The sequence below is a fragment of the Aspergillus flavus genome, chromosome 6 (assembly GCF_009017415.1).
Source record: "Aspergillus flavus chromosome 6, complete sequence".
NCBI lineage: Eukaryota > Fungi > Ascomycota > Eurotiomycetes > Eurotiales > Aspergillaceae > Aspergillus > Aspergillus flavus.
In genome coordinates this window covers 1,570,026-1,591,039 of record NC_092410.1, presented here as the reverse complement: position 1 = coordinate 1,591,039, position 21,014 = coordinate 1,570,026, and the positions used below count along the sequence as shown (strand labels likewise).

Here is a 21,014-nt window from a genome sequence, read left to right as displayed (position 1 = left end):
GTACTTAGTCTAGCACCATCTTCCCTCTTATCCTGCCAATCAATCTCTTGGGCAATTCAATTTACCACTTTACTGTTCAATTCATGATATTTTAACGGCCGCAATAATGACTACCTTCACGAAACTTAGCGATCAGGATACGCCGAGTATCGCCATCCACCCATCCCGGCGTATTTCCAAGATCAATCCCAACATCTATGCAGGTTTCACAGAGTAAGCTTAGATTTAATTTTTCCTATTCAGTACTAGAGCGCCAAAGGAGTTAAGCTCACGCATGATCGCAGGCACATGGGCCGATGCATTTATGGCGGCATCTACGACCCGGGTAATCCCTTGTCAGATGAGAATGGCTTCAGGAAAGATGTCCTCGAAGCTCTGAAGACGCTAGACATTCCCGTTGTCCGCTACCCAGGCGGCAACTTCATGGCGACGTACCACTGGATCGACGGTGTTGGTCCTAAAGACCAGCGTCCTGCACGGTATGTTTTGTGATCATTCAGCTTCTGTTAACCCTCCTTCTGTGGTGTTCTCGAGCAACATATCCCTTTCTGCGATGGGTTTCTTGGTCACTAGAAGGTTTTGAACATAAATGCTGACTATCAAAAGGCCTGAGCTAGCTTGGCTGGGCACAGAAACGAACCAGTTCGGAACTGATGAATTCCTCAAGTGGTGTGAAGTTCTTGGAACTGAGCCATACTTCTGCCTGAACTTTGGAACAGGTACTCTTGACGAGGGTAGGCTTTGATCTAATCCCAATCATTAAAGCCTTGTGAAACTAACCAGGTTTCTATAGCACTCGCATGGGTTGAGTATTGCAATGGTACTGGAAACACTTACTATGCAAACCTCCGCCGGAAGAATGGCCGGGAAGAGCCTTACAATGTATGCGCCTTTTTCATGCTAATCATATCACTTGGCTGACATCACGCGTACAGGTTAAATACTGGGCTCTCGGAAACGAGACCTGGGGACCGTGGCAAGTAGAGCAAATGACCAAGGAGGCATACTCTCACAAGGCCTATCAATGGGCGAAAGGTAAATTTCAATTTTCAAATGCCGCTATGACCAAAAGTACTAATCAAGTCCCATAGCCCTTAAACTCCTTGACCCCAGCTTAGTTCTGATCCTCTGTGGACAGGATGGTACAGCATCATGGGACTACTATACCCTGAAGCACTGTTTGCTTCCCGTCAACTCACCCCTATCTACCAGTGCTGTCCCCCTCATTGACATGCACAGCATTCACCTGTACACCTCCTCATCTTCTCACCTGCCTAATGCCACCGCCCCTCTGGCTGCTGAGCGTGCAATTGAGATCACATCCTCCCTGATCGATCTCGCCCGGATCGAGAACGGTGTTCCTCCAGAGCAAGCACGCCCAACCATCTGCTTTGATGAATGGAACGTCTGGGACCCCATCCGTGCCGAAGGCAGCAAGGGTGCAGAGGAATGCTACACGCTTTCCGACGCGCTAGCCGTGGCCGTCTGGCTCAATGTCTTTGTCCGTAAGAGCAAGGACTTGGGCATGGCATGCATTGCACAGACCGTCAATGTTATCTCCCCACTCATGACGACCAAGGAGGGCATCACCAAACAGACTACCTGGTGGCCTCTGTACCTGTTCTCTAAGTATATGCGTGGCTGGACAATCAGCGCGCATCTCGCCAGTGCAACCTACGAGGGCGAAACCTCTCCCAAGTGGATTCGTGGTGTCAAGGAGACCCCTTGGTTGGACGTCAGTGCTGTTCTGGGTGAGGATGGCTACGTCAACGTTGCTGTTGTCAACATCCACGAGGAGAAGGCCATTGAAACAACGATCGACGGTGCTTCGGGTGAGGTTACTGTGTTCACTGTCACTGGTGACAGCGTCGCCGCGACCAACATGAAGGGCAAGGAAGAAGTTGCCGTGGTTGAGAGCACCTGGGATGGACAGGGCCCCTACGCATTCCCTAAGCACTCTCTTACTCTCCTGAGATGGAAGGCTTAAGTGTCTCTGGTAGACACCAGCTAAGTTTCCGGCATAATAGAAATAGACTAGATAAATTCATTACATCTGTATCATCTCCACATCGATATCCGTCATAAATGGCCGTGGCTCATCACAGATGAATCTATCCATATGTAGCATCCATCTAGCATACATCATCCAAAGTCGTTCTATACATTATCATAGCCTTAACCGAAGTGAACATCATGAACAGTGCCCTGTTCATCCAGGTGTACGTTCAACCTGTAAATCAATCACGTCAGTACCATATCCTTATCACAGAAAGTAACAACCTAGAGACCACAACATACCGTTCAGGCTTATAATCCATCGTCATCATATCGCCGGGTTTAACAATCCGATGAGACTGGGGCAAATCCTTCTTCGCAAATGACTACCAACACCCAGAATTAGCTTAATCCATAGACCATACCTCCGAAAGGGTAATAAAGGGCAAACAAACAGTAACGTCACTCGTTCCCTCCGTGATCGTCTTCCCGGCCAGCTTATTGAGCCATTCGTTCTTATCGCCGGCGTTAACCTGGGGGACGACTAGAGGCATGGTGGAATGAAAGATTTTGTTATTGAATAGAGATACTTTGTGTTGATTTGATCGTATTTATGACCTCAATAATACTCGAGAGGAAAAACGCATGAGATGGTGGAATAGGATAGAAAGTTGCCTGGAGGGGTTGATAGCTTTATACATCATCACTGGTCAACTGGCAATGATGTCATGGCGAAGGCTTAGCATGGTCTTTCTGCTTTGGGATTAGTGCGTTGCTCGGGTGGATTGGATCTGCCGGACCGGTATTATGTGTCAGGTGGTGTATTGTACTTACCGTATTTGAGTATCTGGATTGGGATGTTATTTGGGTTGAGATTTTTATTGTTGTATGCTTTGTGTAGTATGTCTGGTTTGCACATGTATAATGTAAGTGTTTCTCTTTAAGTAGGTATATGAATCCTTGTTCCGCTCGAGTGCTTACGCTGATTCTATCTTGTGTTCGTATCCAGTGTATCATTTGAGATATATATTGTCTGTTGAGTGTCCGTGGAATGCCATGAGGATCACGTCTCCTTATATTCATCTTAAATTGCTACAATGGCTTTATCCACAACTATCATTGATAAATCTATAGACACACTGTCAAAATCCGGTGTCTATCATAGTGCAATCCCGGGATGCTGAAGGGAAGGCACACTGAAGCACAGTTACGGGACGTTCTTGCCTCAAACACGGGCGTCACTCCCGTGCCTTGAGTATCCTTGAGCTTTGATAATATCTACGATGCTCATTTTGTCACTCTGCTGCTTTGAATCTATTCGCTCTTTTTGTGCGTCTCAAGCGGTACTCCATTGCTCGATTTTATGACTCCAGCTTGCTAACCATCTTTACTAGGATGTGAATCCTTCATTCTTATTGCCATTTCGGAGTCCTGCGTTAGATACAACTTGAAGCGGTATCATCAACTCGCGTCTGGTGAAGATACCAATAGCAGTCTTGAACCTTTACACTTCGTCTATTTACGTCCCTCTTGGACCGCTATAGCGAATCGGCTGTCATGCCGTACACACGAATGGGATCTCGATCAAGCTGGATAGAAGAATCAGAAACCACATCTATCGTGTGGGAAAGCATCATTGCAAATGAGCGAACGAGGGAGGCGAGACACGAATTCCAGTATCAGTTACCCGATAACTACAAAGTATTGAAGCGTATACCAACCCTAACCACCCTTGACAAACCAACGAAAACCATCAAGGCGCCTTCCACAAGAATCGATGAACTCCTCAAACGTTCAGCGGAAGAATCCCCAAAGCCAACGACAACCCACAATAACCTAGTTCCACACTGGAGCTACGAGAAAAACTCACTCGCGGCAGCATGCGTCTTCAGTGGCATCACAGTACTGGGCATCATCTTCCTGAGCGTTCTCACTGTCCGAAAGATCCGGAGAAGCTGGAAGCGCCACAAGCGCGAAAAGCAAGACTACGCCGCTTTCAAAAATCGAATCGAGGTGAACAAAAACAACAGAGATTTGAATGCCTGCTTTATAACTGAAAGCAAGTCTAGTCGTGAGTCGATGATGTATAGCCGCGATAATTCACCGTCCGGAGGTTACGTCGTCGAGCAAACAGGGGGATCTGTGACCCGCGTGTATCGCGAAGGCAATAATGTTTCGAGCCACACATTCGATTCCATCTGTGCTTCTCCGGAGAAAAGGAGCCCTCCCCGCGAGATTAAGCGGACTCCAGGGGGCCGAGCGGACTCGCGTACTCCCTCGGGAAAAGGGCGTGCTGGTTTGATTCCGAGACCCATTGTTGTGGTGCCATCTCCACTAAGACATGTCTACTCGCAGAAAGCCACGCCTGTTATGCAGCCGACTAGTCCCAGCACGCTTGATTCTGAGCAGTCACTCATGCCGCCTGCCTCTGCGCACGATACCAAACCGGTGGGTAGAACTTCCAGCCGCAACTCGTTGCTTCGATTACCTTCTATCAAGAAATCTATATCTCCTTTATTCAGTCCTTGAGAGATGGACTGCTTCTTCTGGGTCAGAGTGATACTACATAATTGCACCCCGCGTTGGGTTATGGAACGGAAGACGACCTTCAGCACCCTTTATTGATAAAAGCTGGCCACGAGGATGGTACATCAAGCCCATCCCTTATTGTATACCTTTCAGTCCTTTGGTTATATGGTTATCCGTGGATCGTTGGCTGGTATATGTCGCCTTGTGGATAGTTTCGTTTGTTGCTTTTTTTTTCACTTTCCAGATTCGTTGGGCCTCTAGAACCAATAGATTCTTTCCATAACGGGGCTTTCATTCCTGCAGGGTTATTCTTGTTGTTTGTAGTTGAATAGATATTCCCTACCGCTATAGATAACCTCTACGCCGAGACATACCGTCCTGCGAATCTCTACGTAAGCATTTCTATTCTAGACCTGCCTCACTATCACAATTCCAGCTGCTGTCCTATGATGGCACGCAAAGCGGCACAAAGCAAACAGTAACCAAATAACCAAAATAATACTCTTCCTGACTTTATCCCGTCGAGTACACAAGTGCGAGGACCAATCGTTCTACACGTATATCAGTATTCAAATTGGTATTGATCCAAAGATTCTCATCTTCCCTAAGAAGAACGCCTTACCTTCCGTCATTCCAATCTCAAAATATATCAACATCCGCATTCATAAACCAAGACACACTTCTGCTTCCACTCACCATCTAGTTACATCTCTTGATAAGCAAGTGAGCCTCGTTCACTTAATCTAGATCTGATGCTCACACTCGTGACTCGAAGCAGAAAGCTGGAGTGTAACTTTATCCAATTCTCTCCCTATATAGCCCTCTACAGATAAAGAACTGGTACATACGACCATAGGGTGTGGAGAACAGGGCTTCCCGTCCGCTCAGCCGTACTTAAGCCACACGCCGGGAGGTTAGTAGTTGGGTGGGTGACCACCAGCGAATCCCTCCTGTTGTATGTTTTTTCTTTTTTTTTTTTTTTCTTTTTTTTGGGGGAAAAATCAGTTGCACTGAATGACTACTGCAAGATACTCTCCGTGATTGATACATGCATATAGTCAATTTGAATGCTGTCGCGTTGTAATGGCTATTGGGATCTATGCCAAGGTTATGTGGTATTTATTTCCAAGTAGGAGGGCTGATTAAACTGTCCTTCATAGGAAATGGTAATATTGTAGTTTGTCTCTATTTATAGTGGTTCAGAGAATTATCTCTCCGTAGTAATTTTTATATGGTTTCTCGTAAGGCTATATCTACTTATATGATATCAACTACTCAATTATACGGGATCAAACGACCTAGTACATCTTGCAGAGCTTGAGCTTTACGCCAGGTATAATGGCTAATCAGGAAGATATCTGAATGTAGCTCCTATAATTCCATCGTGTTCACTAAACTAGAGTGTCACAGAAGCAATTCTGACAGTGGGTAGTGGTACTGTCTCCTCCTCGGGCAGCATAAGACAGGACCGTCGTGCCTCCTTTTCTAGGGCATATTCTTTCAGAAACTCGGGATCAGTAAGCCCAAGCGCTTTGAGAATGACCCCTTCTGCGTGCAGCACTACTGTGAACCTATGCGGGACATGGTTCATGTAACATTTATGCCGGCGCTCCCACTATGCGACCTTAATTCCGTCTATGAGGATGTCGTAGTATGCAGAGTTTCTCGTACTGACAGGCCCCGAGTCTTACTGAATCTGTAACGTTTATAGTCCATTTCATTAATGTCCAAGCACAGCCGGACACTGGGCCGTTCATGGCTCCTACAAAGGAGGACAGCGGTCAAGAGGTAGTCGTTTCGGCTCATAGTCTCATAAGCCGTCGACAACACGCGAGCGTATGGTGGCATGATAAACATGAAATCACAAATCGACATCATTTCAATGTCTTCGCAAAGAACACGGGTAATAGTCTCAAGGATGGTCGCTGCCCAATTCAAGCCGAGGTGTTTACCAAAATCATAAGACCACAGATCTCCGAGAATAGGGGGTATTACCGTGAAGATATTGTAGTTGCGCTTTGAGCCCTGATTAGAATGGCTGACATAAATGATTTGGCCGGGGTTGTATCGGTAGAGTCGCATCTCACTGAAGATCCACGGGCGGTAAACGGTCTTTTCGGAATCCTCATCGGCCTTGTCGTATGCAACTATCACGGTGATTGTCTTGTACATTGTCGAAAATGCCGAAACCCTTTCGATTAGGGCGTCACCGTCCAGGGTTTGGTCAACAGAGATCTGATCAACGAATAGGTACTTGATAGACATAGCCTTGGCAAGGTGTACTGCGCTGGCGATATTTCGAGAACTGTGAAGATCGCCGTCCCAGCGCCAGGACAGGATGGCCATTTGCGCCATATTCTCGGTGGTATTCTTCACTAGTCACACTGGCACTGGTTTCGTTGCTCTTCCCAGCTGCTCACCATGTACGAGGGACTCCTCATCAATCTCGTCGACGACCAGTGCTCTGAATTCAGAAGGGGTTTGGTTAGCAAGGTCGTTTTCGTGGAGCGTGAGGGCTTCTGATATAATTCTCGAAGCCGTGTGTCCTGAGGATTCAGTAGATTTATTGGGGTCGCTAGTTGGGTACAACCACTTAACATTTCTAGGCGTCAGCGGTGTGCGTAGAGGTGGAAGTTAGCTAGCTATTCTCACTTCGACCTTTGAAGCGACATGGAAGTCTTCATTATCTTTGTCTTGAGAACCATTCATTTCTCCACCATACTTGTAGTCGATGTTGTGGCATACGAGATCCAAGAACAGACGCAACAGGTGCCAACTCCGCCTGGCCAGAGGCTTAGCTCAGCCTGGCTGCAGCCGCCCTGATTGAGTTGGTCATTCTAAAGGTTTGTCATAGAAGCTATCTTATACAGTTTCTCATCTCATCATTATAAAAACACCCATCCACAGTACAAGAAAAAAAAAGAAGAACGGAAAGACAACACCTCGCAAAGGACGCACCATGATAAAACATACCCCTAATTCTACAACAAGGCAAGAAAGGACAAAAAAGACAAGTCTATTAATTATGCTGCACGATCATCCGACTGACGCACACTCCTCAGACACCGCTCAAGTCTCTTCCCTCGCTCCTTCTCACGGACAAGAGTAGCCTTGGCGAAAGCGCGTATCGCGTCTCGACCGACTTTCTCTCTCCAGGTTGTCCAGCCAGCTAGTTCACTGACGACCACATCTTTGTTCCAGGTGATCTCGCGGGAGAGACGGGCGATCTGGGTTTCGGATTCCTGGATCTTGTTCTCTAGGTCGCGGACAGATTTCTGCCGGGATTCTTCGAGGCCCGGGAAGTTGAGGTTGAATTTTCTAGGGAGGGAGGAGGAGACCAGGGAGGAACGGGAGCGGGAGAGGGAGCGTGAGGTGGATGTGAGGGTGGATATTACGTTGAGGGGGCGGGAGAGGGACTCTAGAATGGCGGATGTGGTGTTGTCGATGGAGGTGACGGTGTTGAGGAACTGGAGGAGGGGAGAGGAGTCGGATGAGGAGGTTGAGAGGTGAGAGGCGTAGCGGCAAAATGCATCGACATGGTTCTGGGGAAGAGCGTTGGTAGGCTCCTTGAGTGTTGAGATAGCGGAGGAACATAGACCCAATGCATCAGCTATGTCGGAGGCAGAGTTATGTAGAGCGTAACCACGACGGATCAGGCTGCGTGTATTTGCATGGACGGCGCGAACCATTTCTTGTGCATGTGTCACGAATTGCTCCGTCTCGCGCATACCCTCCTGAGTGACGGGCTCGTAGTCGTCTGCGATTGACTCGTAAAGAACTTGCGCCTTGCGACGAGACCGATCTGCCATCATCTCCGGCTGGAGTTCTGGGACGAGGAAAAACTCCCAGAGCATTTCGTGGGTTGAAAAGGTTGGGTGAGAGAGCAAAATCTTGAGAAACCTATCTAACTTTGCCTGCATGTCGTGAAGAACCGAGCGAGATGGCTTCGAGTGAATCTGGAAGGGAGAGCGGAAGTCGGAGAGCAAGGGCATGTATGAGGCAGGGTGCTCAATGGAAAGCCATTTTGCGAGATTCTCGAAGTCTGTGAATGTGCGCTTACATGTTGTCACGGTGTAGGTTGTGGTAGGCGCCAGGGTAGATTCTGCAGAGTTCGGCGGAGGATTGGGGGCCCCCGACTTGAGAACAAAGCGTACGGTTGCATCTTCCACGAAGAACGAACGGACTACAGTGGTGACCCGACCGGAAGGGTCGTCCGTTGCTGAAGGCGGATTGGAGATGAGAATGAGATCATCGATGCGATTTCGCACTTCATCATCCTTCGCCAGTTCAACAGCTGTGAATCCGCGGGCCTCTTTTAGATGCACATCCACCCTAGGGTCCATGAACAGAATCCGAACTTGGTCGATGCGGCCATATTTACTGGCCATCATCAAGGGCGTGAACCTCTTGTCATTCGTCGCATTTGGATCACAATCACATTCTTGCAGAATCTTGATGGTAATATCAGGGTCACTAACGATATGAAGCAAGGTATTCCCTTTCGCATCAATATGATCGTCCAAACGCAATGGCCTGCCGTCACCTTGAGATTTTTGAGCAGCCGTCAACGCCTCCTTAACCATCGAGCTGTAGTCAGGGTGGTCGTAGGATCTACATAGAGCAAACAGCGGCGTCTGCCCATGCTTATCACGTTGACGCCAGGGAAGCAGTGTTTCCAGCCTATGCATCACTGAGGGGGTGCTGAAGAGATAATGAGCAACAGTGCGTCCATGAATATCTGACTTCCTCAAGTAGGAGACGATCGTTTGCTCGTCCGCCGTGTTGAAAAGGTAGTCAAGTATGATGTCTACCATCTCGGTGTGCGCGAGCTGGACAGCTGCATTTAGCAACGTTGTCCCATCCGTATTCGTATCATCAAGAATGTCTTCTAAGGGATAGTACTCCTCCAAAGTAAGCAGGTATTTCAGGGCTTCTGGTTGGCGATTTTCGACTGCCATCATGGGAATGGAATGACCTGCGGGGTCCTGGGTTTTGGTTAACGTCTCAATTGAACTGTCTCCTTCGATTGTACTCGTCATGGACCCCATCGTAGTCGTACGAGAAGCGAATGAGATGGCCGAAGACTCGGATAGGCTGCGGACATCCATAGAAACCTTCTTGACAGGGCGCCGGATTTCTTCCGGTGGAGAACTGCTTGCCCATGCCTGAAAAGGGAATACGTGCGCTAAAGGTGGTGTGTCCGCTGGGGTATCATGAACTGCTATCTCACCATTGCTTTCATTGCGCCCACCAAGGATGGGCAGGGTCAACGGGGGTCGATGATGTTCATTGTCCTCGTCGGTTCTGAATAGAACTCGGCTCCCTTCAGGTTCATAAGGGATATCATCTATCGATTCTTGACTACCGTCTGGTTCCAGGATAGCCCTCATATCAGCAATGCGTCCACTCTTGGTTGCATTCCATAAGCGCTTGTTCCGGATGCTCGACCTTCGAAGGCCTGCCGAATCAGTCACAAGGTACGTAAGGACTGCTTCAAAAGTACTCAAAGCGTAGCCCATTTCTCCACTGTCGACATCGTCAACATATATGAAGTGCTGCATATACAACAGTCGTGCTTGTAAATGCTTGGTTTGAGATCTAATGACCACGACAAGCAACAATGAGACCAGAACATCCGCGTTCACTGTTACAGATGCATTTTGCTTCTCAGATGCTTGTGGGTCGGCTTTATCATAATTGCCAGGATACGACAGAATCTTTACCGTTTCCAGCAAGATGTTCAGCATATCATGGGGACACTTTGCATCCAGCATTTTGCGGAACTCCTCCACTGCTCTACCAAGACGCTGCAGTAACTCTCGCTTGCCTTCTCGGCCACCTTCAACGACTATGCCCACCTGCGAAACGTCTATGCTCTCCATCTGGCGGATCCTGGTATCTAACTCCGTATCTTCGGGCTGGCGAAAACTACAAAGGCGGGGGAAAAGAAGAGACTCGTGCACCTGCTCAGCGACGTAGCGTTCGATCAATCTCTCAACAAGAGGCCCAGTCAGGTCAGTCGTGGCACCGAGAAAAGACAGTTGCTGTTTGTCCACTAATCGAAAGAGGTCAATGGCTGCGGTAACCGCTGTCTCCAGGCTGCGACGCATGAGGTCCTCATCATCTTCAAAGTACTCTTCTGAGTTGAATGGAAGCCCATCCTTGAAACGTGAGGATGAACTGCGTACGGAAGCGGTCTCATCGATAGCTGGTTCATCGCGGTCACGTTTCCAGTCAAAGTCTTCGGACAATACAGGTGAACGTGATGGAGGGGGGGGCAACGGTTTGCCTAATTCTTTCCCGAATTCCCGGAATAATCTCTCTAACCCAGGTTGCATCTGCCTCGCGATCATTGGAAAATGAGACAGTAGTTCCGCAAAGGTCTTAATTTCCTTCTTTGCGGGCGAGGAGACCGACTCCCCAGACTTGGCACTGCTGGCCGAAATACTCCTCTTTGGCAGTGTCCCTGGCACCGCAGCAGAAATGATCTTGCCGGGTTCGAACGAGCCGATTAATGGTCGGGAGATGTAGTAGATAAGCCATGGTTGGGATCCATTGTTTGGTGTGTAATAGAGGGCATCAGACAGCAGCTGGGCTTGGGTCAAGGACTTGAACCCTAGAAATGCGGTTTAGCACACACGAAGAATCAAGGAACAGTCTCCTTCCCACCTTTATTGCTGTAAACAGAATTCTCTTTTATGATTACAGTACGGCCATTAACGGTGGTCACCTGCTTTGCCTTCCCCCGACTGTCGCGGACATTCGTGTCATCCTTTGTTCCGACGGTTCCATTTGTGACGGGTATCCGGAGGGCATGGCTGCCTAGGAATTCTTCGGAGACGACGAGATCGGAATAGAAGAGAGACGACTCGCGATCGCGGGAGCCGATTAGAGATTCGGTCACAGGAACTAGGAGCACCTAAAGGATGATGTTAGAGCCAGTCACTGAAGTATAGCCCCGCATAGTTCCGCTGGACGTACATGGTTCTCTGTTGGTATACACTGCCCCGGAACAGTGCTTCGGAAGAAGGCACGCAGGAAAGGATTTAGAGGGTGCATCCAAACGGTGTTGGACGACGTCCCAGTGAGAGAGCTCCGGACTTCATCAAGTCGTTGTGTTCCAATTCAAGAGGGGATTTGCGCTGCTCGATCGCCACAGGGGAGGAGCAGCTCCGGCGCATGTGCTTGCGGGGGAGATATAGACAGAAACTCAACGTACTGGGGAAATGGCGCAGTCGAAGCTGAAAACACAAGCGATGATAAACGAAAGATGACGCAAATTATGTAAATCCCGGGAGAATCAATGGTCCAGAACAAGGAGGAGCAGCGTTTCAATTACAACAGCTTTCGCGGAGGCCGCAAGAGCTCCTCGCGCTATACCGCATTAGGCAAACTAACTTGTTGACGGACTGGAATCTAGACAACAATTTGACGACATGGCATAGAACGATATCAAGTAGACTTGTTGATTATCATGCTCTGATGAAAATATTATGACAATCTCGCATAATTTAAAAATATCCCGTGTATTCCCGGTACCAAATTGGCTAATATACAGATATAAGTGACAGAACAAACCGTTTCAAGAGAGCTTCTCTTGCCTTTCCCTCCAACAAATCCATATACAATGCTGGGCTGTGAGTCATGTATCAAAGATGTGGACGTGCCGCATGGCAGGTAATTTTTCCACCGCCACTCAGGATATTGATAAGTCGAGAATGGTCTCGCGGCATTGAACCTCCAACCACAGCATTCTCAGACGGATGTACGACCAGAGAAGATCGACCTGAAACCCAAGATATGAAAGGATCTAACCCAGTCTCCGTACCTTCCTGCTCCTGGTACCACCAAACTTTATACGAGTCGAGTCCGTTACGCGGCTGACTAGCCCACGAACGTTCTTACCCTCGTTACCCAGCAGAACCTTGGTGAAAGCCTCACGGCCCAGTCCAAACCCGCGAAATACGATCTCCAAACGATTGATGTCAAGAAGATAGCCCCGTTCCTGCATCTGACCGAACACATGGGACGTCAATTGGTATGCCGGGTCGTATCCCGAACGGTGCCCTTTGCGGAAACCGAGATGGCCGCAGCTCATGGATAACAGCGGGTTGCCATTAGGTCGTGTCAAGGTCAAAATGGTGTTGTGCTTATGTGAGAAGACATGTAGGTGATGCGGAGGAGCACGGTCGGCGTAGGGTTGCTTAATCATTTCGGCTTCCAGGCTCTCTGCCATTCGAGAGTAATCACGGCTCACATTCTGATTTGTGCGAGTCCTCTCTCCTTGCATCATCTTGGTGATCGCCGAGAGTGCGGAGTTCTCATCGGCGGCTGCCTCGGGCTTCGCATTCAGAATCTGTCTCTCAATTTGCCGGGTCTTGTCTTTAGCATCTGACGCGGATGTTCCATGGGTTGAGGAGAACGGTCTGATGAGCCGAATCGAAGAGGTACGAAGTTGGCATTGCCGACCAACTGAAGGTAATGCCTTCAACAAGGAACTCGCAAACGTGGTGTTCATCTTTTGCTAGGGAAGGCAGAAATGTTGGGGATATGCGGCGAAGGTAGTCGGAAGAGCGTGGCGGAGAGACCGACCAACGCAAGGAAAGCAGGAGGGCAATAACACGGGTGTGTCACGCAAACGAAGACAATTGGGCAATCCTAAGTGAATAGGTCGATCTGGTCGCAAAGTACCTCGGGCAGTTAGGATCGTGAATGGCGCAACGGTGGTTCGGGACAGAAGGCGGCGGAAAAGGGCCCGAATTTTCGAGTCTTGGCATTTGCATCTCAACTTTTTCTTTCTCCCTCTCCATTGACTCCGCGGCCGAAATCGCTTCTTCCTCGCCTCCACACCCGACTCCTTCAATTCCCCTTCACCCTCGGGGCGTTGCTGACCTCATACTCTTTTTGAGTCCTCTTTTTCATCCTTCAGGCATCTATTCATATCATAAATAGCATGATTTCGGCTACTAGATTGTCGGCCACCGCGCGGGCGGCCACCTTGCGGTCTCAAGTACCGAGTTTGAGAACAGCTGCTTCTCAGCGGTCATCTATCCAGGCTTACTCTTACTCGACTTCGCCTACAGCCAGACTCTCCCTTTCCTTTAATACCGAACGCGCCAACCGTCCTGTCTCCCAAATACTTTCCCCGTACGCTGCTCTTCCACTCACGCGATCCTTCCATGTCAGCAGTTCTCGCTGGCAACAACAAGAACAGAAGAAGGAGAAACAATCCGAGGAATCTAAGGAGGAATCTAAGGAGGAAAAGGATGAAGGCAAGTCTGATGAGGAAAAGAAGAATGCGCCTCCTCCCCCTCCTCACGGAGACAAGACTCCCTGGCAGGTCTTCAGAGAGACTCTGCAGTCAGAGTTCAAGGCCTCCAAGGAGTGGAACGAGTCCACCAAGGCTCTTGCATCTTCAGCACATCAGTTCACAGAGAATGAGAATATCAAGAAGGCTCGTGCCGCCTATGAAGCCGCCCAAGGAGCGGCTGCGACCAAAACCGGAGCTGCTTTGAAGACCACCGGTCAAGCCCTCGGCAAAGGAGCTTCCTGGACATGGAATACTCCCGTCGTTAAGGGTCTCCGAAAGGGTGTTAACGCGACCGGTTCTGGAATCGAGAAGGTGACGCGGCCTGTGAGAGAGACCGAGGCTTACAAGAACGTTAAGGATGCCATCGACGATGGCAGTAGCTCCCGCTATGGTGGTTATATTGATAAGGAGGAGCGCCGCAGACTGAGGAAGAAGCGTGAAGAATTGGAATTGAAGGCTGGTAAGCGGATTGAGCCCATGGTTGAAGATCCAAAGTAAGTCGCTCTACCAGGATGGTACTGGTCGTTCCGTTGCTAATCTTGCAATCCCTCCCAGCGCCGGCACCAACATCACACTTCATAAGGACTCTGCCTGGAAGGAGTCATGGCGCGACTTCAAGGACTCCAACCCTATGATGCAGAAACTCTTCGCTTTCAAGGAAACATATAACGAGTCTGAGAATCCATTGATCAGCACTGCCCGCAGCATTTCCGACCGCGTGGCTGGATTCTTTGCCGAAAATGAAACTGCCCAAGTCATTAAGAAGTTCCGTGAAATGGATCCCAACTTTCAGATGGAGGAATTCTTGCGGGAAATGCGTGAATATATCCTTCCTGAGGTTTTGGACGCGTACGTCAAGGGAGATGTTGAGACACTCAAGCTTTGGCTGTCCGATGCTCAGTTCAGCGTCTACGCTGCCCTCGCCAAACAGTACACAACTGCCGGCCTAAAATCCGATGGTCGTATCCTCGATGTCCGTGGCGTTGAAGTCATGAACGCCCGTATGTTGGACCCTGGCGATATTCCCGTGTTCGTGGTGACCTGCCGTTCACAGGAAGTACATGTGTACAAGAACGTGAAGACCGGCGAGCTTGCCGCTGGTATGGAGGATAAGGTCCAGCTGGTCACTTATGCCATCGGTCTCACGAGGATTCCTGAAGATGTTAACAACCCGGAGACCCGGGGTTGGAGGTTGATCGAGTTGCAGAAGGCTGCTCGTGACTACATCTAAACGGCCCCGACAGACTCTTCCCTTCTGCCTATCCATTCTTGCTCATTCGACGATCATATTATAACCGACCAACCATGTCTTGATTATCGGCGATTTTTGATGAATTACCTCCCCAATATTTCTCTTCTCCATTGTTTTGATATCATCCGACTGTACAATATGAACTTCCCAAAACTCATAGAGCCAGGTGGAACCAGTGCTTCATGTTATGTGTGATAGTAGCCATTGCTAATTTTGCTGGATGTTCTTGTTTCTTCCTTTCCTCTCTTTGTATCCATTTCCCCGACTGCTGCCTTGGTGTGGGTTTCGGCTACGACTGGATGGCGATATCTCAGCCCACGGCAACAGTGTCATTTCCATACATAAGTTGGTTTAATGGTCTGCCTGGCGTATTCGGCGTTTGCTGCTATTGACTGCAAGATCAACGCTCCACTCTCCTCATCACTTGCATCTGGATCTATGTCCAGCTCGTTTGCCATTATATATTTTAGTCTTACAGCCATGAGAAGTCATTATCTATAACTTTTTCCTGAGCTACTCGGGATATATTCACTACTAAATACTCTAGTGCTGATGCAAAATAACCTTGAATTTCGAAGGGAATCAAACTTTTGTGACCGCCATGCCGTAATCGTGGGCGTAAGTATATATATATATTTATATTCAATCTGTAACATGAGGACCAATCCTTTCCGAAATACAAACAGCCAGGGTCAGATGGAAAATATTTAATATGAATGATTCCTTATAGAAAACAAGACACTAAAAATATATGAACATTAGAGCATTTTCTTATTTATTGACCACGTCCGGCACCACCGGCACCACCGGCGCCACCACCACCCATTAGATTCCGAGCCCTGCACAAGTTAATTAGCTTCAGCGCCACATTAACATTTCCACAGGTGTAAAGCTTACATGTCAGCGATGTTAGGGTCGCTCATCAGGCTCGACATATCTGGCATACCACCACCACGGCCGAAGTTATCTGCCATCTGCCTCAACTGAGGGTTGCTCATGAGGTTGTTGAGCATGTCCGGGTTGCTCATCAGGTTCTGAGCCATGCTGGAGAACATAGGGTTATTCATGAGGGAGCTAAGGTCGGGCATGCCGCCACCGCCACCGCGGCCACCACCCATCAAGCCGGCGAGGGAGGAGAGGTCTGGCATGCCGCCAGCACCACGGCTTGCGCCAGCGGCATCATCAACAGCATCAGCAGGAGGTTCGGCACCACGAGTAGATTCCGCGATCTTCCTCTTGGAGGTCTCCAAACCTCTCTTCATGGCCTCGCTGCCGCCATTACCTTCAGCTTCGATGCCCTTCTCATAGGCCTCCTTAGCGCCGTGGAAATCAGCCAAGTCAAAACGAGCAAGACCCAGACGGCTCCATGCCTTGGAATACTTGGGGTCGACGGCAGTGGCGAGCTCGGCATCCTCGGCGGCCTTCTCGTGTTGACCGGAGGCGGAATAGGCAGCAGCACGGTTGGAGAGGTAGATAGGGTTGGAGGGGGCAATGGACAAAGCCTTGGTGTAGAGATCGATAGCAGAGTTGTAGTCCTTGCGCGCCATGGCAGCATTACCCTCCGACTTCAGCTTATCAGACTCGGCAGTAGGAGCACCAGCCTGGGGCTTCTGGCTCGAGCTGGTCTGCGCTCCGGCGCCAGCAGAGTCACCCTTGTTGCGGAGCTTCTCGTAGACACTATAGATGTTTGCAAGAGACTGACCGCCGACAGCGTCCTTCACAGCAGCCTCATCGGAAGGGTCAACCTTGAAGGTATCCGCGATGCATGACTGAGCGATTTCGATCGATTCTGCGTCATCAGCAGTAAGGGTTCCATCCTTCAAGCTGGAGCCCAGAAAGTCGATGATTGCAAGCGCCAAGCGCTTCTTGGACTCGGTAGGAGCCTAGAGATGAAGTGAGTTAGCATGAAAATCAAACATAGAATTCTCAACAGAGTACTCATGCCATGATATGAGATTAGCCGGGGTATCGCTGTAGAAGGGCTTCACTTGTCTGGAGAAAGATCACCGTCGCGGGGGATTTTGAATGCGGGGACCAAATCAGTAAACTTACTGTAAGCTGTACTGTTTGGCACGTTTGCCTGCAAGCTCCCGTGCACGTGATGGCCGTCGCTGCCGTCACCCTCAACATCCGATATACACTTGCGCTTCTATACGTCGCAGCCGGAAAAAGTATTAGATGATTATGGTCGGTTATTCCGGGATTGACTCTGTCCCGAGTCCGACAGAATAAGTCTTCTACGCCCGACGAAGATGACTCAATGTCAGCTCGCTCTTGACGACTTTCTCACCTGTGACGAGCCATGTACTGGCCCAATGGAGTACCTCGGGTCTATGCGGTCAATGGCCCTGCGATTCCCTTCGTGCCGTCCGACGATAATGAAGAATTAGATTTGGAGCGCTCTGTAGAACAGAGACTATCGCTGAATGACAATGGGCCCAAGGAACCATTTAGGGCGGAGGTTGCCTGGGCTGACGAGGCCATTGACGGCATCTGCGTCTCTCGGAGTGGTCATATGTTTGCGACTATGACAGCTACTTCAATAGCTGTGTGGCAAACAAGAGTATGTCTCGGTTGAGTGATAAATACTTCGACGTATACATGTGTTGACTGGTCCCTAGCCGACCGCGGTTGTCGCCGCTGTCGCCCGATCCGCTTCGTCACTTAGCACTTATGGTCCGAATCTAGCTCTGCTGATGCACCCCGACTCGACGATAATCGTTGTTCAAACGCTCAACGGATACCTCCTCACCTATACAGTTGCTACCGATCCACATGGTCATGTTTATCAGCAGCATTTCGATCACTCTGCCCAAAGCCGCCGGCAGCAGCTTGCCCGTGAGGAAGATGCGAATGGCGTCCGGGATGCCAGTATTCGCTTTAGGATGGCTATCAAGATAGAGTCTGGGATTGTGAAAGCTCTGGCGCTGGACAACGAGCTTGTGGTAGCTACCGTGAAACCCGCGGCAATTCAATGCATTCGATGGACACCTGATGCGCACGGAGCCCAAACGACCTCGGAATTGCTAAGTCGCATATTGGGGGTGTCTAAGCGGACATCCATTACGGAGATGGTGTACGACCGTGCTATCAACCTCTTGGTGTGGGTTACGAATGAAGGACAGGCGTACGCAGTCCAACGCGTACCTGAGGGCTCGCGTGGTCCGGAGAACCCAAAGAAGCTCTTCAACGGTCACTGCTTCCACAGTCCGAAGAACGACGGCGAGAAAGCGCTCAGGGTTGCCGTCAATGCTCGGTTCTCGCTGCTTACTGTGAACTGCGCCAACGGTGACATCTTTGTGTATACTGCTAAAGACTACCTTGGAAATGTCCCACTATCTCATAAACTGCAACTCCCAGCATCGCCTCATACAACAGGCAATTTAAGCTTCATGTCCTATTCGCCGGATGGCTACTGTCTCTTCGCAGGCTACGAACGTGGTTGGACAACATGGAGCGTGTTCGGCAAGCCGGGAGGAAATAGTTTCTCGACGGACAGGTCTCTTGCCGAGACCAATGCCGAGGATTGGCTCACAGGAGTCTCATATGGATGTTGGATAGGTGGAGGCTCAGATATCATCTTGACCGCACAGAATGATCGTCGCCTATGGATTATGGAGACGGCACGGAGCGCTTTGACAGGCTGCTTTTCATCCGCGAATCTTGCTAGAGGATTACTACAAACTGGAACCGAGATCATTCTGTATCGAGGGCATGACTTACCCGACCTTATGACTATCTCGGGCAAGGACTCTCTCTGGCATCATGCGCAATATCCCCCGAGCTACCTCCACTCGCAGTGGCCAATTCGTTCCAGCGTAGTCTCCCAAGATGGGAGATATGTAGCAATTGCAGGCAGAAGAGGCCTAGCACACTACAGTGTCAACAGTGGACGCTGGAAAGTCTTCGAGGACTCTAAAATAGAGAACTCGTTCGCGGTCCGAGGTGGCATGTGCTGGTACGGACATATCTTGATAGCCGCCATTGAAAGCGATGGGTCATACGAGGTGTGTGCCGTATCTTTACGAGAATGCGTTGGATAGAACTAACTCATATAGCTGCGTTTATACTCGCGAGAACTGCCCCTGAACAATCATTCGATCTTGCACATTGAATATCTCCCTTCACCCGTGGTCTTCATCGGGCCGTCGGGCGAGGACTCCATTCTCGTTTACACATATGATAACATCCTGTATCATTTCATCATTAATTCTATGCACACTCGAATCACACTTGTTCCCGTTGGCCAAATTGCGTTTAACGGCATTGTGCGAGCACCCACGCGAGTCCGGGCGATCAGCTGGGTCTTGCCGGAAGATCAAATGCGTAAGTGTGTCTATTCCATGTTAGCATGTTGTAGGTCTGACAACACCAGGCGATGGCGACCCATCTCAAGATGTGAAAGTGGCATCTGTTCTTCTTTTGGTCGACGGCAATTTGGTTTTGTTACAGCCGTCTCAATCGCCCACCGGGGATTTGAAGTATGACATGCGAGTGGTATCGCACGATGTCGAGTATTACATTCTGATGCGTGACCAATTGTCATTCAACTTTGCTCCACCCGTGGATGAATCCCTTCCGGCCAGCCCATCCGCCGAAATGGCTTTGAATATGCGTCATCATAACCTATCATTGAGAGACTCTCTCTGGACCTTTTGTGGCAAAGACCTCCTCGCTTGGGGCGATGTGCAAGATGTCCTGCGACGAGAAGATGTCCCGAAGGCAATTGAGATACCCCTAGACTTTTATCCTCTATCCGTTTTGTTGAACAAGGGCATTGTTTTGGGAGTAGAGTCAGAAATGACCCAACGACGCGATACCACTTTTGCTGTGCTGATGTTTGCCATTCGAGTGAGTCAAACCAACCTTTGCAACATCCTCTTGACTAACGATAAAGACCCACCTCTTCCTTCCGTACTTCTTGCAATACTGCTTAGTTCATGGAGATATGCCGGCTGCGCTGTCACTATGTCAACATTTCTCCCATCTTTCATACTTTCCGCACGCCCTTGAAATCCTCCTTCACCACGTTTTGGACGACGAAGTCGACAATGTAAGTCGAGATAGCAAAGTGGACGACCCTTCGCAAAAGCACGATCCTCTGCTTCCATCGGTCATCTCCTTCCTTCAAACCTCCCTTCCTGCGCGGGTGTATTTGGACATTGTCGTTCAATGCACGCGGAAAACCGAACTTCGTTCATGGCGCACTCTTTTCAACTATCTCCCACCTCCAAGAGACCTGTTTGAGCAGGCTCTCAGGCTCGACTCCCTTAAGACAGCCGTCGGCTACCTTCTTGTGCTGCAGGCGTTTGAGGATGATGATGGTCATGAGGCACCTATTGAAGACTATGTCGTTCGATTGCTCGTGCTGGCCTCGCAGAAAGGCGAGTGGGAACTCTGCGCCGAGCTGGCAAGATTCCTCATTGCACTCGACGGGTCTGGCGAGATGCTTCGACGAGCTATTGACCGAACGGGTCTTCGAAACGGGGGTCTCCCAGGGGCCGGCCTAAATGGATCCGGAACGAGCATGAAAGGTCTCGGCCTAGCAATCACACCGTCTTGGTCATCACTATCTGCCGCATCATCCATCTCGCCCCGTCAAAGCATCTCCCGCCAGGGGAGCAACACATCCCGAACCCCGGACAGAATGGACAGCGTTGACGAAGTTTCGTGATATATCGCCACATCTGTACATAACATAACATGCCATCCACAGTCATACATAGCTATAAATAGTCATAGTCATAGTCATAGCATAACTCAATTGAATCGTTAAATCCATTTTCCGTTGATAATAACCTTACAATAAATACATATATCTATAGATCATGATCACTTCATTCCATGCATAGGTATCACTCACTGCTCCCCACATCATACCCAACCAAACCAACAATCAAACAATTAAAAGAAACCCCCTAACCAACC

At 49.4% G+C, this 21,014-nt stretch overlaps 9 protein-coding genes across 9 annotated transcripts; 4 read left to right on the top strand and 5 right to left on the bottom strand.

Annotated features, from left to right (window-relative positions):
• Nucleotides 1-106: 106 nt before the first annotated feature.
• F9C07_8426 (Arabinosidase C) lies at nucleotides 107-1,987 on the top strand (the record flags this gene model as incomplete). The annotated part of the gene is made up of 6 exons (XM_041294008.1): nucleotides 107-213; nucleotides 285-479; nucleotides 607-734; nucleotides 794-882; nucleotides 936-1,035; nucleotides 1,092-1,987. The coding sequence occupies 6 exons, from the start codon at nucleotides 107-109 to the stop codon at nucleotides 1,985-1,987; spliced, it is 1,515 nt and encodes a 504-aa protein (XP_041149269.1).
• Nucleotides 1,988-2,648, bottom strand: F9C07_8425 (peptidase inhibitor I78 family-domain-containing protein). Its single transcript, XM_041294019.2, has 3 exons — nucleotides 2,451-2,648; nucleotides 2,299-2,381; nucleotides 1,988-2,230 (listed from the first exon to the last, which is right to left on the bottom strand). The coding sequence occupies exons 1-3, from the start codon at nucleotides 2,547-2,549 to the stop codon at nucleotides 2,176-2,178; spliced, it is 237 nt and encodes a 78-aa protein (XP_041149270.1). The 5' UTR covers nucleotides 2,550-2,648; the 3' UTR covers nucleotides 1,988-2,175.
• A 32-nt stretch (nucleotides 2,649-2,680) lies between these two features.
• Nucleotides 2,681-5,432, top strand: F9C07_2286146 (uncharacterized protein). The gene is made up of 3 exons (XM_071510805.1): nucleotides 2,681-2,921; nucleotides 3,005-3,324; nucleotides 3,390-5,432. Exon 3 carries the CDS (start codon nucleotides 3,553-3,555, stop codon nucleotides 4,522-4,524), a length of 972 nt encoding a protein of 323 aa, XP_071367771.1. The 5' UTR covers nucleotides 2,681-2,921; nucleotides 3,005-3,324; nucleotides 3,390-3,552; the 3' UTR covers nucleotides 4,525-5,432.
• Nucleotides 5,433-5,920: 488 nt separating this feature from the next.
• On the bottom strand, nucleotides 5,921-6,879 carry F9C07_2235569 (uncharacterized protein; the record flags this gene model as incomplete). Its single annotated transcript, XM_071509975.1, has 2 exons — nucleotides 5,921-6,139; nucleotides 6,196-6,879. The coding sequence occupies 2 exons, from the start codon at nucleotides 6,877-6,879 to the stop codon at nucleotides 5,921-5,923; spliced, it is 903 nt and encodes a 300-aa protein (XP_071367770.1).
• Nucleotides 6,880-7,547: 668 nt separating this feature from the next.
• On the bottom strand, nucleotides 7,548-11,583 carry F9C07_8422 (putative VPS9 domain protein; the record flags this gene model as incomplete). The annotated part of the gene is made up of 3 exons (XM_041294020.1): nucleotides 7,548-11,140; nucleotides 11,194-11,443; nucleotides 11,506-11,583. The coding sequence occupies 3 exons, from the start codon at nucleotides 11,581-11,583 to the stop codon at nucleotides 7,548-7,550; spliced, it is 3,921 nt and encodes a 1,306-aa protein (XP_041149272.1).
• Nucleotides 11,584-12,334: 751 nt separating this feature from the next.
• Nucleotides 12,335-13,042, bottom strand: F9C07_8421 (putative 37S ribosomal protein S11; the record flags this gene model as incomplete). Its single annotated transcript, XM_071511775.1, has 1 exon — nucleotides 12,335-13,042. The coding sequence occupies one exon, from the start codon at nucleotides 13,040-13,042 to the stop codon at nucleotides 12,335-12,337; it is 708 nt and encodes a 235-aa protein (XP_071367769.1).
• A 435-nt stretch (nucleotides 13,043-13,477) lies between these two features.
• On the top strand, nucleotides 13,478-15,065 carry F9C07_8420 (putative mitochondrial inner membrane translocase subunit TIM44; the record flags this gene model as incomplete). The annotated part of the gene is made up of 2 exons (XM_041294009.1): nucleotides 13,478-14,328; nucleotides 14,390-15,065. The coding sequence occupies 2 exons, from the start codon at nucleotides 13,478-13,480 to the stop codon at nucleotides 15,063-15,065; spliced, it is 1,527 nt and encodes a 508-aa protein (XP_041149273.1).
• A 416-nt stretch (nucleotides 15,066-15,481) lies between these two features.
• Nucleotides 15,482-17,499, bottom strand: F9C07_1757330 (hsc70 cochaperone). Its single transcript, XM_041294021.2, has 3 exons — nucleotides 17,139-17,499; nucleotides 15,984-16,969; nucleotides 15,482-15,925 (listed from the first exon to the last, which is right to left on the bottom strand). Exons 1-3 carry the CDS (start codon nucleotides 17,214-17,216, stop codon nucleotides 15,862-15,864), a joined length of 1,128 nt encoding a protein of 375 aa, XP_041149274.2. The 5' UTR covers nucleotides 17,217-17,499; the 3' UTR covers nucleotides 15,482-15,861.
• Nucleotides 17,173-20,919, top strand: F9C07_2286140 (DUF1339 domain protein). The gene is made up of 5 exons (XM_041294010.2): nucleotides 17,173-17,649; nucleotides 17,708-19,093; nucleotides 19,145-19,412; nucleotides 19,462-19,937; nucleotides 19,984-20,919. Exons 1-5 carry the CDS (start codon nucleotides 17,389-17,391, stop codon nucleotides 20,758-20,760), a joined length of 3,168 nt encoding a protein of 1,055 aa, XP_041149275.1. The 5' UTR covers nucleotides 17,173-17,388; the 3' UTR covers nucleotides 20,761-20,919.
• Nucleotides 20,920-21,014: the final 95 nt, after the last annotated feature.

What these genes read in the sequence shown, in the direction of transcription:
- F9C07_1757330 (XM_041294021.2), bottom strand. Translation starts at nt 17,216, where the DNA reads ATGTTGAGGGTGACGGCAGCGACGGCCATCACGTGCACGGGAGCTTGC. An exon ending in GCCAAACAGTACAGCTTACA is followed by an intron (nt 16,970 to 17,138) that starts GTAAGTTTACTG and finishes CTTCATCTCTAG; the next exon opens with GCTCCTACCGAGTCCAAGAA. An exon ending in GACCCTAACATCGCTGACAT is followed by an intron (nt 15,926 to 15,983) that starts GTAAGCTTTACA and finishes TAACTTGTGCAG; the next exon opens with GGCTCGGAATCTAATGGGTG.
- F9C07_2286146 (XM_071510805.1), top strand. Translation starts at nt 3,553, where the DNA reads ATGCCGTACACACGAATGGGATCTCGATCAAGCTGGATAGAAGAATCA.
- F9C07_8425 (XM_041294019.2), bottom strand. Translation starts at nt 2,549, where the DNA reads ATGCCTCTAGTCGTCCCCCAGGTTAACGCCGGCGATAAGAACGAATGG. An exon ending in AGGGAACGAGTGACGTTACT is followed by an intron (nt 2,382 to 2,450) that starts GTTTGTTTGCCC and finishes GGGTGTTGGTAG; the next exon opens with TCATTTGCGAAGAAGGATTT. An exon ending in ATGGATTATAAGCCTGAACG is followed by an intron (nt 2,231 to 2,298) that starts GTATGTTGTGGT and finishes ATTGATTTACAG; the next exon opens with GTTGAACGTACACCTGGATG.
- F9C07_2286140 (XM_041294010.2), top strand. Translation starts at nt 17,389, where the DNA reads ATGTACTGGCCCAATGGAGTACCTCGGGTCTATGCGGTCAATGGCCCT. An exon ending in TAGCTGTGTGGCAAACAAGA is followed by an intron (nt 17,650 to 17,707) that starts GTATGTCTCGGT and finishes ACTGGTCCCTAG; the next exon opens with CCGACCGCGGTTGTCGCCGC. An exon ending in CTTGCCGGAAGATCAAATGC is followed by an intron (nt 19,413 to 19,461) that starts GTAAGTGTGTCT and finishes TGACAACACCAG; the next exon opens with GCGATGGCGACCCATCTCAA.